Source organism: Diadema antillarum, unplaced genomic scaffold, assembly GCF_040938485.1.
Source record: "Diadema antillarum isolate AM-2024a unplaced genomic scaffold, OU_Dant_1.0 scf00000151, whole genome shotgun sequence".
NCBI lineage: Eukaryota > Metazoa > Echinodermata > Echinoidea > Diadematoida > Diadematidae > Diadema > Diadema antillarum.
The window spans coordinates 1,778,459-1,797,087 of record NW_027271040.1 but is presented as its reverse complement, the minus strand read 5'-3'; the positions used below and the strand labels follow the sequence as shown (position 1 = coordinate 1,797,087).

At 38.9% G+C, this 18,629-nt stretch overlaps 1 protein-coding gene across 1 annotated transcript; it reads right to left on the bottom strand.

Annotated features, from left to right (window-relative positions):
• Positions 1-1,890: 1,890 nt before the first annotated feature.
• Positions 1,891-18,318, bottom strand: LOC139721910 (uncharacterized). The gene is made up of 10 exons (XM_071633235.1): positions 18,217-18,318; positions 15,813-16,074; positions 12,006-12,083; positions 11,438-11,730; positions 10,784-11,060; positions 10,107-10,184; positions 8,745-9,025; positions 7,402-7,660; positions 5,893-5,970; positions 1,891-5,232 (listed from the first exon to the last, which is right to left on the bottom strand). The coding sequence occupies exons 2-10, from the start codon at positions 16,051-16,053 to the stop codon at positions 5,078-5,080; spliced, it is 1,740 nt and encodes a 579-aa protein (XP_071489336.1). The 5' UTR covers positions 16,054-16,074; positions 18,217-18,318; the 3' UTR covers positions 1,891-5,077.
• Positions 18,319-18,629: the final 311 nt, after the last annotated feature.

The following is an 18,629-nucleotide window of genomic DNA, read 5'->3' as shown; positions in this document are numbered from 1 at the left end:
AAAGGTGTCACCAACTGTCAACTCTGCATTCAAAATGTGCCAAGTATACTCCTCCCCCCCCCCCCCAACCCGAAAAGAACGCGCGATCGATAATTGTTTAACACTATTCCATCAGTCAGTGTTAGGTATCTCAACACAACTGAAATTCTATGCAAAACATTGGTATCAAGGATTCGATATTTCCCTTTGCTTTCATGTCAAAATGAGGATATTTTATGGAGACATTATTAACTTTGTGGATCATTAATAGGTCGATAGGAGACACGGAAGGACATGACCTCATCACCATGTTTTACCATTTGCATAATGTGTTTGCTGCTCTAATAATATCACAATTCCGTGAAAACATGTACAATCATGTGAACTATGACAAACTTTGCAACTTTCTTTAATCAAGGTATGACTTTGGTAAAACATTTACTGTTTCGTTTGTTTGATTCAATGTCCAATTACTGTTTCTTGAAAATGTTTGAGTGATCCTCACATTCTTCAATTCGCCTTAAACGAAAAATGAGTGACAAGAGTGTAGGATTTTGCCCAGAAAAAAAAAGGACTATAAAAGTCATATTTTTTTTTTATTAATGCTATTTCGATTTAGACTTTCGTCACATGGGTTTCCCTGTCTATCCATGTCGATATAAACACCTTGTAAGAAATCATTATGGAATTATGGAAAACTGTTGTATAAAAATGATATGTGTATGATGATATTCATACCATGAATGAAATTACACTCATAACATAATATCATTCATCGTTATCTCGGTTAAATTTTTACCAGTGAGTTACTAGTTAGTTATGCATCATTTTGTGCACCCCTGCAATGATGAAGGTCTGTATCTACCTAAAACAGATCGACTGAATTCATAATATAGTTGAATGAACCAACTTGAAGCAAATACGTCCACTGCATCCTTCCTCTTCCAACATCGTGTAAATGTGTTATACACTCCAAGGGCGCGAATCCAAGAATTCCGTAAAAGGGGACACCTTTACAAAATAAAAGAGGGCGCACGCCCCCCCCCCATTTTTCTTTTTATTTCTTTTGCTTTAACAAAAGATAAAGGGGCGCGCCCTGCGCGCTCCCCCTCGACATGCTGGATCCGCCACTGCACTCGGTGTGTGTTTGTGTGTGAACATACCAACAGTTATACGCAAAAATTCGCTGCAAGTGAAATATATATCAGGTTGAATTCAGCATTGTTTATGTAAAAACTCTCTCTCCCGCTTACAAGGTGTGTGAGTGTGAGTGTGTGTGTGTGTGTGTTGTTTTGTTTGTGCTTATGTCGTGTGCATAGTAAAACTGTAAATGTCTAAGTTTGATGATGCTCCTTTTGAGAACTTTATCGAAGATTTTTTTTCCTTTTTTTTTCTTTTTTTTTTCTTTTTTCTTTTCTTTTTTTTTTGCTACCGCTTAGGAAAATTTGTTGTTATTGTTGTTGTTGTTTGCAATTATATTTTTTTCTCTACGAGGGGACTGCATTCTACAAGCTCTGCTTTTTAGCAGTCCCCTCCATTTCCAGCAATATTGTTTATGCATTTACCACAGTGACGTAACAGTTATTTGTATCTCTGTTGATAATTTACCTGTATCTCTTTTTGCAATGTTATTCTGTTCATCGCATTGTGGTACTGATTTCATGACGTCTGTGTATAATGAGCGTTTCTTTGTATTTCTTATTATTTGTTTGTTGGAGGTGAAATAAATCAACTTGAACTTGAACTTGAAGAACGAGAGAATCTTAAGTGAAAATGCACCGTTTTATTCTCCTTGATTATCTTTCCCAAGATTACTGCAATGTCATGTGTATTTGTGTGAAAATGAAAGTGTCGTCAGGCATAGCTAAAAGAAGACAAATAGGACAAATACAGTTAAACATTTACCGAGTCAAGTTGTTCTACTTGATGACATGATTTTACTGAATCCTTCGACAATGATATCTAACAACACCATAGATTGAACATGAATATAATATATAAAAAAGACGAAATCCATGGGATAAGGCGAACGTAATGAAAAACATTTACCTTCTTTTAAAGAAGAGACATGGAACTAGCCACCGTGTTACCACCGATTACACACGTTTACATTCAACACAGCACAAACTACAAACACTATCGAATGTGTGGATATTGATACTTCATTACACCGATAGGCTCACATAGAAGGACGTACGATGAAGATCCGTGCAAAATGTGTTAACACCACATCCGTGCATTTAGCATTAGAGTCCGCTTTCAAACTATCCTATAGTATATATAAATCTGAAATTCGATAATCTAGAAAATCGATAGTATAAACCGTAGTAACGTAAGGTAACCGTTCTCTCTCAATGGTGTATAGGTAACTATATTCTATATGTGGTGCAATTTTGTCACACGAATGCATGATTTGGTAAATATATAATAAATTCCGAAAAAAGTTGCTGGCACAATAAACAAGGGGAAAGATTGAAAATTTTCTACTCAAGTAGTGAAAGACCAAAGGATAATAGACACAAAATCTGTGAAAGAGTCAGAAATTCGATTGCACTTTTTCATTCAATATTACATCGATTGCAACAATTGGATTGTGGAAATAAATAGCACGATTATTTACACTTGAAATATCTTCAAAGTAAATCAGGCATAACGATTAATAATTAAAAAAAAGACTTCACGTATGTGCAGTACATTGTATTCATAAAAGGTAGAAGTAATGTAATATTTCATCTACATATTATGAGAATCAACACCACTGTTATGTCACGATCATTACTATTCTTGAAACGTTCACAATCTTAGTCAAGTGTGCATGCATAATATATTGGAAACGTGTATTCAACGCTCCGAAGTAGAGCTACGCACGTTAATTGATCATGAATCGCACATCACTCACTTGTTATTCTTAGTGCTTTTGTTTCGATCCCTATAGATTTTAAATGTTGCCAATATACGTTAAAAAAAATTGTCCTCACTGTCGTGAGGAAAATGTCTGCAGTACTGGACATCGACTGCGATGGGGTTTGGCAAGTATCATATTTTCTTTAGATATTTTTTTTAGTTTATATACTTTCAAGTCTTCGCGTAATCTTTGGGTTCCTAGTTCTAAAAATAACGACAAAAGTTGTCCAAGTTGATTCCTGCTGGCACGAGAGATGAGGAAGTAACCCAAAAGATAAACTTTCCCTGACGATTGGACTTCCACATGACGTTGGCATCGCGATCAAATTTCTTTCTCAAAGTGTCATTCAAATTTGCACAATACCACCACGAAGTCAATACCATTTTACCATTCTCGTATAGAAATAATCCCTGGTTTCTTGTTCTTTTCTGAAGACGAAATGGTTAACAGCTTTACGTTAATCAACAAACATTCCTGAGTTTGAATTAATTAGTATAAGGAAAACATCTTACTATCCTATATGCCTCATGCACCGCTGAACAAACTTTCACAATTTTTCATGAATGTGAATAAGTATTGTTATCTCCTTTACGCTATAATTTTCACCTTTGGCTGCGTTTGATTCTACACCGAACCACTGTGGCTTAAAAAATTCGGATACTGTCGCGTCGACAACTGGAATAATAACAATGCATTGCATGATAATATCCCCACATCTGTGCGTATAATCCTGATATACAATCATGATAAATGTTAACACTACTGTCATAGAATATTGTGCACATGTTTCCCTTTCGTACCACTGGCCGGGCACGTCTCGAAGAAATAATTTTACGAATACCGACGCGCACACGAAACCATCAGCCACTCATAGTGCTGCTATTTGGTGCACATCATGCTCTCAATACACCTGTTTGCAACCTTCCAAAATTTCTGTACGCGTACTTTTTGGCATGTGGGGACACCTTCTCAACATTAAGTTCGAACACGAAGGTTCGAAGGAGTGTGGAATAAGCCACTTCACCGTTATAATCTGAGCATGTGAACATAGAGGTCATCGCAGACCTCTTAAAATTTACTTGTGATAGATCTTCGTGCAAACAATATGTCATGAATATTCATGAATGAACCAGGCGAAATTCGGAATGTACAGGCGAATGTGTGTCCTTTTCAGCCAAATTAACAAAAGACATTCATGCAGCACTTAGGGTACATGCAATCACCACTTTCTGCATAGCTTTGGTTTTTTTTTTCAATTCCATCTTCTGAAATATCATTCAGTGTTTGGTAAAATCTGTAGTTCCAGACGTCATGGCCGACTTTAGTACCAACTGTGAACTGGCTTATTCCCTTGCGTTTTCTATCTTACATAAAATGCCTTCGTCAGTGAAGAGATCGCAATATCAAAATTCAAGCAGTTCATGGTAAGTGTCATTGAGAAAAAAATGATATGTCGATTGATCCTCGTCAGCGTTGATTGCTCTAATTCATCCTTACTTGACGACCCACCACGACCGTTGAAACTTCGTTACACTATGACGGAAATGACCCTTACTTGCATTCAAACCATTCATTTCTTCTGTCGGGTGTAATAAGCATTTCCACTTAATGAGCTACATTTTGTTCATAACTATAGTTTTCTGAAGATATACCTCAAGAGCTTCCAAACAGGGAGGAAAAGAACAGTGTATCACAGTGTGATCTTAAGCCTTTCTGTGCCAGGGACTTTAGACAGTATGTACAATGCTATAGGGTTTTCTGTGTCAATGAGCACTCAAACACACAAAGGGTTAAATGGAATGAAGTGCTGATAAGGTGAGCGCAGTGTCTCTGATATACACTGCGCTTCAAGAAATGACATATTTTCATGAAACGGAATCACAGTATGATGACCTCCTGTATCATACTTTAAGATCACTCAATAAATCGAAAGATACGGAGTGCATCAACACTGAATGTTTTCACACTGTGATACACACTGTGATACACCACACAGTCATGACGTCATTATACGTCACACACGAGCGTCGTGCTATAGGGCCATAAGGAATGACATGTAACTTGAATAGGAATGTTGTTATTGGGTTTTTTTTTTTACTGTGTCTACCTTTACACTGTGATACACTGCTACCACTTCCGGTTAGAGTGAAATATCCTCTACCTAGTGATCTATAATGTAAGATACACACGCATCTATTTCTTGGCTGCGAAGACGTTTTCCTCGAAACGTCGCTGAACGTTGCCTGGTGGTCGGAAGAAGGCTACGGTGAGGACTTTGCCTTCCTTGGTGATGGCCTTGCCGATACCGAACTCCTTGCTTCCCTTCCACACCATCTGAGTAAAATGACCTGCCAAGAGAGAACACAAGCAAAAACACAAACACAAAGTCAAAATCTTCTGCATGACCTCAGAAGAAAACTGATGCACAAATCGTTCAAATAAATGAACTCATACGAAAAAAAATAGAAAAAAAAATTACTTCTATTGACTCAATTTCCTTTTATGAGAGATAATCGAGATTTCAGAAGCATCCCTTGCAGCCCCTTTTCACCAAGGTCATTTTTTTAAATCTAAAATTTCAATTTTCACGGTTGTGTGTTTTTACAAAGATTATATATTTTCGTTTTCAAGCTTAGCCTCCACAAGAGTCAAATTGTCAAACACAAATATTCAGCCTGACTGTATAAGCTACGTTTTGAAAATGCCTTATTCTACTTCTTTTTTTTTGGGGGGGGGTGATTTATTGATTGGTTGGGTTTTTTTTTCCACAAGCTTGTATAAAAAAAACTGCTTACACGAGTCTTTATATACTCAGCTTTGAGAGAAATAGAGGGAGATATTGATTTGTGTGTGTGTTTGTGTGTGTTTGTTTGTTTGTGTGTGTGCATGTGTGTCTATCTTATGTAGCCTATGTATGTATGTATGTATGTACACCGTATAATGTATGTATTTCTGCCTGAACATATGTATATGTGCACGTGTTATCATGAGTTTTCGGTCATCTATACCTGCTCCGGAAGTGAAACCGGGCTTCTTGAAGTCGTACTTCTCGACCTGTTTGTACCACATGTCGATGACCTCTTGACCTGTTGGATGAGTTGCAACATAAAACAAGTGTACAAAAATACAGAGAAATACATAGATATATAATTATGTATATACAGTGGACTGGCAAGGAGATGTTGGGTTTAACCTTCCATGGATAATCAAACAAACAAGTCTACAACAAATGGATATCACAATTTGATCAAAATAAACACTTCCAAAAGCAATAATTTCTCTTCATCGGTAAAAATTCTTGATGCAATAGACATGTTTGGTGTAATTTTCGTTGCGTCAAGAAATTTATGATGCTCATCTAATAGGAGGAAAGAGAACAAAATCTAAAATTTTGTAAGTTTAGATTGGAAAAAAAAGAACTTTCGAAAGAATATGCATAGCCCTCTCCGTAATGTTTGCTATAGTTAAAGACTGATCACGATTTGGAAAGTCATGTAACACATTAGATCGAACGAAATTGCCAAAGTCAATAAATCATCCGAAGAAGACCTCAAGTTTATTTTCTTTATGCAAAAAACAAGTCCCCTTCATTTCCAGTTTAAGTCGCATAAGTTGTGTCGTGCATCATTCACCGTTACCAACGCTGGAAGTACCTTAGTGACATTGTAAGGATTCTTTTTATTTGCTCTCTATACTGGACGATAAGCGTACTCACATACATCTTTTACGACTTTTCTCTTTAGATGTTCAGTTATTTGGAAGAAATCAAGATCTCTCTGGCAATCGTGCGAAAAAATAAGTGAGAAGAACTAAACAATGCAACAGAGAACTTAGAGTGGTCTGTTTTGAAGAGCTCAGTATGGACTTCGAAGTGCACTTGATATGTCAACTTGAAAACAATTCTTACCTTAACCAGGGCTCCACACTAACTTTTACTTTTGGTGGCCCAAAGGCAAACATCCGACCTTTTTTGGTGGCCCGATCAGGCCACCAAATTCATAATATCTGAAATTTTGGTGGCCCGACGTGCGTTTTTGGTGGCCCCGGGACACCGGGCCATCGTTAGTGTCGAGCCTCACCTTAACTTTAGAATAGTTAATGTTATAACATTTATAGTGACAATGATTGTGATAGCATGATGAATAAAATGCAGATATATCTATGTCAATGATATAATCAAATGGTAATAATACTAATACAATTGAACCATCGATAGCATCAACAAAATAGAACCATATCCTTAACATAATCACAATCACAAACTTAATCATTATCATTACTCTCTATAGTATCATTATTAATGATGTCACTATCGTCAGTGTGACCACTGCCATCATCATCGCATTATCTCTTGTTCGAATTTATTAATGATGTCATTATCGTGTGACCACTGCCATCGCATTATCATCATTATTAATGATGTCATTATCGTGTGACCATTGCCATCATCATCGTCATTATCTCTTGTTCGAATCATTATTTTTATCATCGTCGTCAGGTTTTAGACTTTTCTTTACCTGAAAACTCGGTGCTGGCGCTGTTGTAGTGCATGGCGATGTTCTCGCCCACGTCCTGGTTGTTGCTGTTCCTGAACTCGTCCTTCTTGGCGAGCTCGGCGGCGAACTCCTGGGCGCGCCGCTCGAGCTCGCTCGAGGTCTCGACCTTGGCGACGTGGTGCCTGACGCGGATCTTGTTTAGCGCCTCCACGGTGTCGCGTTGGAACGACTTCAGGTCGGACGGTGAGATGTCCGCCTCTTCGAGTTTTACACGACCCATCTTGGGAAGGGAGAGGTGGGGAAAGGGAAAAGTGAAAAAAAAGACGGAGAAGGGCGGAGGAGAACGAGAAATCGGATCTCGCCAAGTACCTGCGTCCTTGGACAAGATGTTTTTACCCACCACGTCCCTCTCAACAAAGGTTATTGGTACCTGGCAACGCTAGCTCGGATAATGATAATGGCAATACACTCTGGTATAACAGCGTAAACACTGAATAGGTTACAGTAGATAAATAAAGAAGACCATGGTTGTTATCGTCACTATATAGGATAAGTGACCAAGAAAAAAAAAAAGGAAACCCCATATTTTGCCAAGGTTTACGTTTTACATAAGAGTACGTGTACTTGCACACGAATGAATCCTCTTGCAAGACAGTTCCTTTTTTAACAGAGGTATAGTATAGTTCTTCCCAACCAGAAAGATTACACGAGGGTTACCCGACATAACAACAAATAGATCGCGTAAATTTGACTCTATGGTATTGAAATGCATTGAGTACATATATGTGTAATGGAATATCTTTTAAGGAGGTTCTAAGGGATAATATCCCTAAATTTGAATGCATCATTATGTGTTATATATCCTGACTGCCATTTGAAAAAACGAAAATAAATTAGCAGGTGTTCCAGTAAAGAACAATGTCATTATGTGAAGTTGCCAATGAAACAAGACTTCACTGACAAGCTTTTCGACATTCATAACCTTTTCTATTCCCGCCATAATCACGGAAATCAAAGAACACAAATAATACTGCCATGCATATGGCAATATGAATTCGATTTAGTGCAACTTTTCTTTTTTTTTGAGGATGTTCATTTAATGACAACATTGTACATGCAGTAAGTTTGTCGATGTCATAAAATTTCGCACAGAATTAACTTTCAAGTAACCACATGGGAATATCTAGTCTCGTGTGCGAAAGCACATTTTTGTGGAGACTACCAATTTAATTGGGTTGTTGGGCACTGCATTTCAAGCGTTCTTTCACGATCCCTCACGAGCAGTAAAAAGGGACTGAGATCATCGAGCTCGACTCGTGGAAAGCTGCGCTCGATTCGTGACTCGTCGTGGAGTAGCTCCTCACCTTTCGGATGGTTTCGTTGACCTCTGCTGCCTTTGCCTCCCGACTCTGGCCCGGCTCGTATTCTGTCGACCGCACCACACGCGTGACCTGGGTTGTCTCCTTCGGCGGAGGCGGGGGTGGCAGGCGGCCGTCGTCGCGCGGGGCCACGTTCTCCTGAAAGTGGTCAATGACGTTGCCCGGTGGTCGGTATTGACCTACGATGATGACCTTGCCGTCGCGCGTGATAGCCTTCCCGATGCCGAACTCGTGGGATCCTTTCCACACCATCTGGGTGAAGTGACCTGAAGCGAACAAGGGGGGGGGGGGGGGGGGGGGGCATTGATACCATCTCTAAATAATGATTGCTCACGGTTACAGGTGAATAACGTTAATAAGGTGGTTTGGTGTCACATGAAGTACAGACGGGATAACAGTAAGTGGTATTCTTATGAAGTGCATGATATGAATTTCAGTTTAAATGCACGAGGCAGAGAATAATGAAAAGGATACGTTAAAAGTACCACACACTGGCAAGGACTTTGACCTCTATATTATCATGATTAAGTCGTGATTTCAGAGCTACGTTGAATTAATCCTCCATACAGTAGTAGCAGCCCTTACCAATAATGTTTCCAATTTCCTTTTCGCCTTACCCATCCTCTATGATTATTTTTCCCTTTATCCCTCCTTTCCTTCATGTCTTCTCTTTCCCTTCTCTTTATTTCTTCCTTTTCTTTTCTCCTTTGTTTCGCAACTTTTGCATCTTCCCATTCAACGTTATTTCACGTCTGTTACTTCAACTCTCCTTTTTTATTTTCCTTCCTCTTTTCTAGACTTTTCTTGTTCTTTTCTACCCCTCTCTCCACATAGTTAGATTACGTCATCATTCCTAAATGTAAATTTTCCACTTCTTCCTGCATTGCGCTTGCTTTTACTTTCAAATCACCATTCCTGCTAAAATGAGCATAGTTTATAAGCTTATACATTTGAGAGCATTATATTTCACAAATTTGGACTTGTGTGACATTTTCGTAAGTGGTTAAATTCGCACTCGAAAGCCACAGTGACAGAATGAAAATATTATGTAATACGATTTTCTGTTTGTATTTCATGTCCGCTTGTATTGTATGTTGAATTGCCGAATAAATAATAATGATAATAATAATGATAATGATAGTCCATCAAAATGTTCATCTTCAGCTAATGCACATGTCTGTGTAATACATCCTTTGCTGGAAACAATGTATCACATTAATGATTAGGTGTAAAGCAAATTAATCCAATTCAGTGCAAGGTTTATTTATCTCATTGTTCCTACCCTAACTGAAGACGGGAATATTCTCTTTCCAAATATGACATCACCAGGGATTAAAATAAACATACCCGCGCCTTTGGTGAATCCAGGCTTCTTAAAGTCGTAGTTGTGGATTTCACTGTACCAGTGATCCGCGGCCTCTTTTCCTGCACAGGTAAAATACATTCAAAGTACTCTTTACATTGTGATCGCTCTTCTCTGTTTTCTGAGTGAGCCTTACAATAGATGTTAAAATGGGCAAAGCAGTTGGTTGTGCAATAGTTTTGGAAGTCATGCTGTTACCATCAAGATATCAATAAGATAAGATTTTTTCTTTTGGTAGTCATAAACGTCACTGTATTGTATTTTCGCTGTTTTTCCATTATTACATTGTTGTATTGATCTTACATAACTACATGTACGTAAAAATGATCAACGTACAACCCTTTTGCAGTGTGTGCGTGGTTCTTTTTTTTTTAACAGATTGGGCTACAGATGATAGATTGGCGAGTTAAGGCCAGGCCAAGACTATATTAGCCTAGTCTTTATCATTAAGATAATGCTTGTCAATATACCCGTTTTCTTATTGTTATTATCCGTATCATCATTACCGTATCATTGTGACAATTATACTTTTGTCACTATCATCACCATTCTTTTTACCATCATTATCGCTACTGGAAATATCACTGTCATCATCATCGCAGTGGTTTTCGTCATCAACTTTCGTAAATACTTGAGAGTATATGGACGGCGTCATTATTACCTGAGTATTCTGTCGAGAGACTAGAGTAGTGCATGGCCACGTTCTCCCCGATGTCATTCGACTTGCTGTGCTCAAAGAGGTCGTGCTTGGCAAGATGCTTCGCCCACTTTCGCGCCCTCTTGGTGAGCTCACGTGACTGTTCCAATGGTTTCGCCCCATGGTGGCGCCGCGCGTCGTTGTGCGCTTCCAGCGCCTCCTTGGCGAACGCCTTCTGATCGGAGCGGGAGACTTTGGGCCGGCGGCTCGATTTGTCCTTCGATTTCTTCCTGAAAACTCCCTGGGATGATATTATCGGAGAGTAGATAAATCCTTCTCGATAAATGATATCATACCAAGCAACATACCAACTGTTCCGTTTGCTTTTGCCGCTTTGCAAGACTTTTCATATGTAGAGTCCAGATGATAGCGTTTCAAAATTTGGATGTTCTAAGGGGTTGTTGCAAGAGAGTTGCAATTAATTTCAACTCGACTTTCTTGCAACACCCCCTAAGTCATAAAATTAAGCTTACTGGTTCTCTTCAGTAGCATATTTAGAGGGAATGAAGTAAAAAAAAAAATCTTCATGAAGCTAACAGAAAGTACAAAAGAAAAATGTAGACATGCTTATACAGAATACAAGGACATAACATTTAATTTTCTTATCAGCCCATGCACCTTTTTCTTTCCCTCTTCGTCGCTGCTACTGCTGCTACTGCTGCTGCTACTACTCGAAGAACTCGTGGAACCCCGTCGTCCCCGGCTGGAACGATGTTTTTTCTTTTCCTCCTTCTTCTTCCCAGCCTTTTCCACCTTCCCGGCCAGCGACGGGAACACGTTTTCGGGAAAATTGCCCATCATGTTCCCGGGAGGCTTGTAGTTCCCGACGATGATGACCTTTCCGTCGCTCGTGATGGCCTTACCGATTCCAAATTCCCTGCTCGCCTTCCAGACGACTTGAGAGAAATGACCTGTCCATAGAATCAGAAGGAGTGTGTTAAGCTCACCCTGTCATTAACTCACAAAGCGGTTTTATCAGAATGTCATAACTGTCGTTTATATTCACATGCATGCACGTATATGTAGTCATAGGCTTACGAAGAAAACGATCATAATAATGAATAGTACTGCAAGTCCCTATCATACAACCACTCACAGACAGACAGACAGACAGACACACACACACACACATATACACACGTTATTATATAAGGAAAAGAAAAAAAAAATCTTTCACATTGCTTACCGGTTCCCTGCCTGAATCCAGGATTGCCGTAATCATACTTGCTGGATTCTTGGTACCAAAGTTCCGTTGCATCATTTCCTACAACATGACGAGATACACAATGATGTAAGTATGGGCAATTAATCCTCGAATATGTTTTCGAAACAGATCTCAGTTGTGTCCACTATCTTCATGTCGCTAATCACGAACACGGGTAAAAAAGGAATCTGGTACAGGCATCTTATCAAAAGACGCAAATCAACAAAGTTATAAAAAAAACCTTCAGAGTATGAAATAGGAATCTCCTTTGTGTTGCAATCTAATGCGAATTCATGATTTCTAGATACATGCACACAAAATGGCAATTCAATGGTACCATAATTTAAAACGAAAGACAGATAACACACCACTTGGGCTCACTATCACACGTAGGACCCACACAACTACTTACAATGAGCCTTCGCCGTTGTGTGAAAGTGAATACGTTTTATTGTAGTTGTTCTTCTCGATGATGATTTTCGTTTTTCAAAGCAGAGACAAATTTTGTTCCTGAAATGGAGTAACTGTGAATGTTATAAAGGCCAACGGCAACCGTGGACCACATAAATTCTTCAAAACGTCGATCATAATATATAGGGTATGGGGGTTTGGCCTGCGGCTTGTGCTATGTAAGTTTATTGAAGCTCACCGACTTTGACATCGTCAAGAACTCGTGACAATCTTAATGATCTCTTTTTTTTTCTTTCTCAAAATGCGTAACAACCGTTGACTAACGAAACAAGACGGCACACGTCTTGGAGCTATGTTAGCGTGGCTTGTGATTAAGTGCTTATTTTGCATTTCAAAAACAAAACCCTGTGCTTAACAGTTACTTTGATATAATAAATTCTAGACAGTATATGCAGTGATTGACATATAGAAAGACGAGCAAAGGTGAATAAGGCAAAGACAAATGCAAATTATGCTAAGAGAAGGATACTGACCGCCTATCCAGAGTTATAAAGTTAGCAAAATCGGTTTGTTGCCATATTTTAGCGACACCATTTCAGCTACAATAGTAATCACAGATACCCTGAAATTGGCCTCCTTTATCGGCCACATTACTCCAGTGGCAGTGCGGGAAGCTCTGCGATGGCATGTGCTCTTTCTGAGCTGAGACGCCCTGCGTGACAAAGAGCTATCCCTGTTTGTCTCTTTCTATACTTTACCTCTAATCTACCTGTTTTTATCGATCTTAACGTTATGACCTCGTAATAATGATACAATTACATTCCTGTGATGATTTTTGTCACGATATGACACGCCTTATCATGTTTTGCTGTTTGTCAAACGGTTTAAGCCCGTTATATGGTTCGAAAGGAAAACAAACGCCCAAATATATTTCATATTTTCCATGACGGCAACTAAATTCATCAAAGATAACAGTTATATTCTTAATAAAATGTCAGTGGTTGGTGTTTTTTTTTCATAGTTTAGTTTGAATATTTTATCGCGCCGTAAGCCCTTTCAGCCCTCACTTCATTTTAAGTTGGTCGTGCGTAGTGCCGTTTATGTTTTTTTTTTCTGCTGGCGTTGCTCAAAACAATTTGATTCATATATAATTGTATATATTGTTGTTTTTACATACAGTGGTTCTTAATGCTTTAATCACAATTATTATTCAACATTATTTATATCAACATTACGTGAGTCACAGTAAGATGGTTTAGGTGCTGTAATTTATCCCTATTGCCCCCACTGGCTAAAATGTATTTTCAATCATTCATGACAACGCTACGCCAAAGATTGCGTGACTCACATGGGATGCGGAAACGGACATAAAATCGTCCTGCAGGATGTTCAAGGTTTTAGTGACTGCTGTCATAACTAAATTTCTGAGGAATATAGAAAGCATAGACAGAAGAAGAGGAGGAATACAGAAGAGATGTGAGGTGGAAGAAGCCTGTGACGAAGGAGAATGATGATGACGAAGTAAGATGACTTTGAAAACAACGACGACAACAATGACGACGACGATGATGATGATGGTGATAATGATGATGATAATGATGATGATGATGTGAGATGGTGGTTGTGATGATGATGAAAAACAAAGCAAGACGGTAAAAGCAGGACTGGAAAAGATGAACAGAAAGAAGAGGACGATGCCAATGAAGACAAAGATGACTAATGTTCCATTAATAGAGAAAAGACAATGAAGACAAAGAAAAATGCCCCTCGTTTTGCATGCAAGAATGTAAGGAACAGAAGAAATGTTAGGTTTGAATATAGCTGACTGAGACATTTTTTCCTGTATGTTATTCATGGTTGATGACTGATGTGTGCAGTAATGGCCCATCGTGGCTAAAACGGTCATCTTGAAGTACGACTGCATATTGCCTTCATGGCTGTGCATAATCTTTCATTCGTAACATGACTACTAGTATAACCCATCTGATATGAATTGGCGTTGACACGTAATCTGCTGCCGTATCATTTCACATCACACGCCAACGCACTTTAATCTATAGATAATCCGACCAACAACAACAACAACAGAAATTTCACTGCATGCTCGTATCTGGGCAGACACTGAAAGAAATTGGTGCACGCAATGAAGACCGTGATCAAAGAGGTTCTATATAGAACCTCTTTGACTGTGATCAACCGATGCAATATCAGTCTGTATAGCAGTTTTTAATTGTAGGCCATTTCTTCACCTAGTCTGTCAGCAGGGCGAGTGTATCAGTTGAGCACGGCATGTTATTACTGGAGGATTTCTAGTGTTGACATCCATATCATTAAGTAACCCCTTTTGCATATAACTGTCACTGCAAAGTAAGGTAAACGAATGAAAATAGAAAGAGAGACCAAAACATGATACAGATTCATGAACTCCCCGGGCCTCCGTTGGTTGAACACCTGGAAAATGATGTCCCTCGATTCAGATGTAGTATATGTGGAGTATTCCCATACGTGTCATGTACTAGTACTCATCTTATAGTATCATGGAATGCCAACAGAAGCTCATCAAGGAGATTCATCCGTCGAGCGTGACCAAAACTCATTATATCTTCTGCAGTTTCCCACCTGAAATGGGAAATGCACTATTTCTGGTGTACAGGCAAATGACAGGTTGTACTTTCAACGCATGATACTGTAGGAGAAGTAATTATGACGCCACGGAGTGGTAGTTTAAAGAAACACATCAAAAGTTATACTCAGCTCTCACTGAGAAATTTATCTCCAGATTTATCAGGTTTCTACTGCAATTATATTTTTCTTTTGCTCTTGTTCGATTATTTCATAATCTTAATCCTTTTTTAAAAATTCAATGAAGAAAGCGGCATTCTGCATTCACTCCTTTGTCAGCTGATCAAATAGCATAATGTGTTTCCTACGTGACACCATGTACATTGGGAATAAGACCAGTTTTTAAACAAGAAAAATGAAAATTAAGCAGGTTTTCTTGCTACTGCTGCTACCGCTATCGTTGTTGTTGGTGTTGTTGTTGTTGTTGTTGTTGTTGTTGTTGTAATGTTGTTTCTTTCCCTGTTTTCCGACGTGGAAGCAATGCGTTTTAATGTGTTATATCATGGACCATGGTCCATGGTTTTATTTTCGTTTGTTTGTTTGGTTATTTATCTATTAATTTATCTATTCATTTTTTATTTGTCTATTTATTTATTTACTTATTTATTTATTTATTTATTTATTTATTTATTTCTTATTTATTTATTTATTTATTTATTTATTTATTTATTTATTTATTTATTTATTTATTTATTTATCTATTTATTTATTCATTCATTCATCAACCTATCTATCTATTTGCTACAACTGTGTTACCTGAGAATTCTGTGGAGGACGATGAGTAATGCATGCCAATGTTCTCCCCCAGGTCTCTGTTGTTGCTATGGGCGAACTGGCCGCTCCTGGCCAGATGCTCCGCCCACCTCTGGGCATGGTCATTGAGTTCGTCCGATAACTTCAAGCTTGCCACGCCGTGAACATCCCTGCATTTGTTGTGGGAAGTCAGCGCTTCCTTTCGGAATGTCCTCAGCTCCGAGTTGCTTGGTACTTTTGACATGACGACGGCTTACACGTTACCCTGGAAATCGTAAAAGAAATGAAAATTATATTACTTAACGTCTTAAATCTATTCGGTTTGACAGAGACCACTCTTTATATTTCTCTCTTTTATATCAGTGAAGCTTACCAAGCAATGCAAAGAGCCCAGAGCGAGAGGATACCCTTTTTAACAGATTGTATGGGATGACGAGTTTCTTTGTATCTTTTTTTAACAAACATTTCTTGCACTTCACAGGGGCTTCTTATCACTAATTTGAGGTCAATATTGTCCTAATTGTCCTCAATATAACACATAGTTTATAATGTTGCTTTTAGGTTAGTGAAAGCTAATGGCAACATTACAAAACACGATGGCGAATATACCACTATGTGTGATTACACGAACCCACCGATAATGGCATGAAACCGTCGCGGACGATATAATGTCTTTGGAGTAGAATTCGACACTTTCCTAATTACCTTTCGTCCCCGACTATCCGAGGCTTCGGACAATGGAGCATGAAAGTAATTATCACGAGGCCCAAACCTTTCGGCTTGGGTTACATTCGAGTCAGTTCCTTTCCGATATCATCATGGCTGGATGTATTGTGTTCTGCATATATTATGACATCACCATCGCTTCCATAGGTGATTTGAACACAATAATATAAATTAACCCCTTGTGTACTTTGAGAATCGATTGGCACGTAAAACCTCATAACGTTGTACAATATTGCACTGTTCTAACTTTTAGTGCACAGAAGGGGTTAAACATCCTCCATTTCTGCCCCGGAGTTTTTAATGAGTGATTGATGTAAGAATCATAGGATGGAAAGCGAAATGTTGACTTTACGATGAATGGATACTATTTAGGCTCCTTTTACCAGGCATCAGTGATAGCAAGGATGTGGCAAAAAGAAAGAAAAAGGACTTGAGCACTGGTGTATTTTTTTTTTCCTGTCTTCAGCAGCCATACAAAATACAGCATGACCTGTGATAAATTGGATTTTCTGCACATTAGATGGTCGAAGGTGTGTTTATCGCACTTGAAACGCAGACAGCTTATAAAAATTAATCTAACCTTAAACGCACTTTGTGTTACGACACGTGGATGCACCCAATTACGAACACAGAATGTGCATCTCTTTGGCAGACTGCCCCTCGTAAGTGATATTTTCGTCGCACGGCTGCTGCTGTTTTTCCGCATGAGTCACGCACTTTTATTACAAACCTGGAAATGTTGAGGGTATAATCAGAGCTTCTTTGTTATGTCTCCTACTTCCTTCATTGTATCACATGGATATATTTTAGCGTCGAATTTCATGATTCTCTCATTAAAAAAGTAATGATAATGATAACTGGGAGAGTCTAGTAGACGCAACTTGATATCCCTCTTGTTATACGATGAGTGCTTATGAGAGTTAGCGTTAAGATGAAATATTCCACTTCATCATACAAAGCATGACCATGAATCCAACAGTTTGGTAGAATCTTATTCCCAGGCACCAATAGGCCAAAATGTGCCCTTACTGCCATCAAAGCATCCCACGGATACCTTGCGATGGATGATGCTACTTTTGACGCCAAAAAGATGTAGCATTTTGAATAGCTCTCAATTATAGCATACATTTTGTACCCAGACATAAGACATAAAGGTGACTGCACGTTACTGGCATTACTAAACGTAACAACTGAGTGTCCTACCTTGACTATAGAGATTAATGGGATATCCTTGCGCTCTTTTGTTCTTTCGAAACAACAGCATCATCTCAGCTGCCTAAACTGCAATTATATTGCCGTATCTACGTATATTGCCTGCAGCAGCATGATATTGCAACTCCAACAGTTATTTACACGTGAACTGTCCATCTGCTTAGTACAGTGTATGAAGGCTGCTATACAAGTCCCGTAAGTGCACACATTACACACAAACACACACTCCACAGTGTCAGGTGGTATTAGGAGCTCGACATCGTGTGTGTAACGGGCAAAAATCGATCGGCTTAGATGAGGGAAAACACTGAGCTTACTATAACTAGTACCGGAGCACATGGCGTCGCCCAACACACGCCTTTGTCGGCTGACCTCGAATATAGATTTTCGGAAACGGTCAAACACGCATCCCAAGGGGCACATGATGTTACACTAAGGTGTAATTACTATAACGGTTAATAACACTTACAGGTCTCTCTCTCTCTCTCTCTCGTTGAAGAGGCGATTACATACGTTGAATCTAACTCTGAACAGGGGAAGCTTGTTAGGCAACACATCGTATCGAGGGAATCCTCAATCAAACAGAAATAGTGCATTCGCACATAATCACGGTACAGGTGTACAAAGTAATGTGGTTAAGGTCAAAGTCTGTAAGGGAATTAGACCTTTATACCATGTGCCATAGTCTTTCCTACAGGCAAGTGCCACACCTCCCTGTTCCTACATGAAGATCCGTGTCGGCATCTTTTACTCAGTTTGGAATTCAATACAGTTTGTGTGTGTGTGTGTGTGTGTGTGTGTGTGTGTGTGTGTGCGTGTGTGTGTGTGTGTGTGTGTGTGTGTGTGTGGTCAAAGGATGTATACGAAGTTTGAAGTGATATG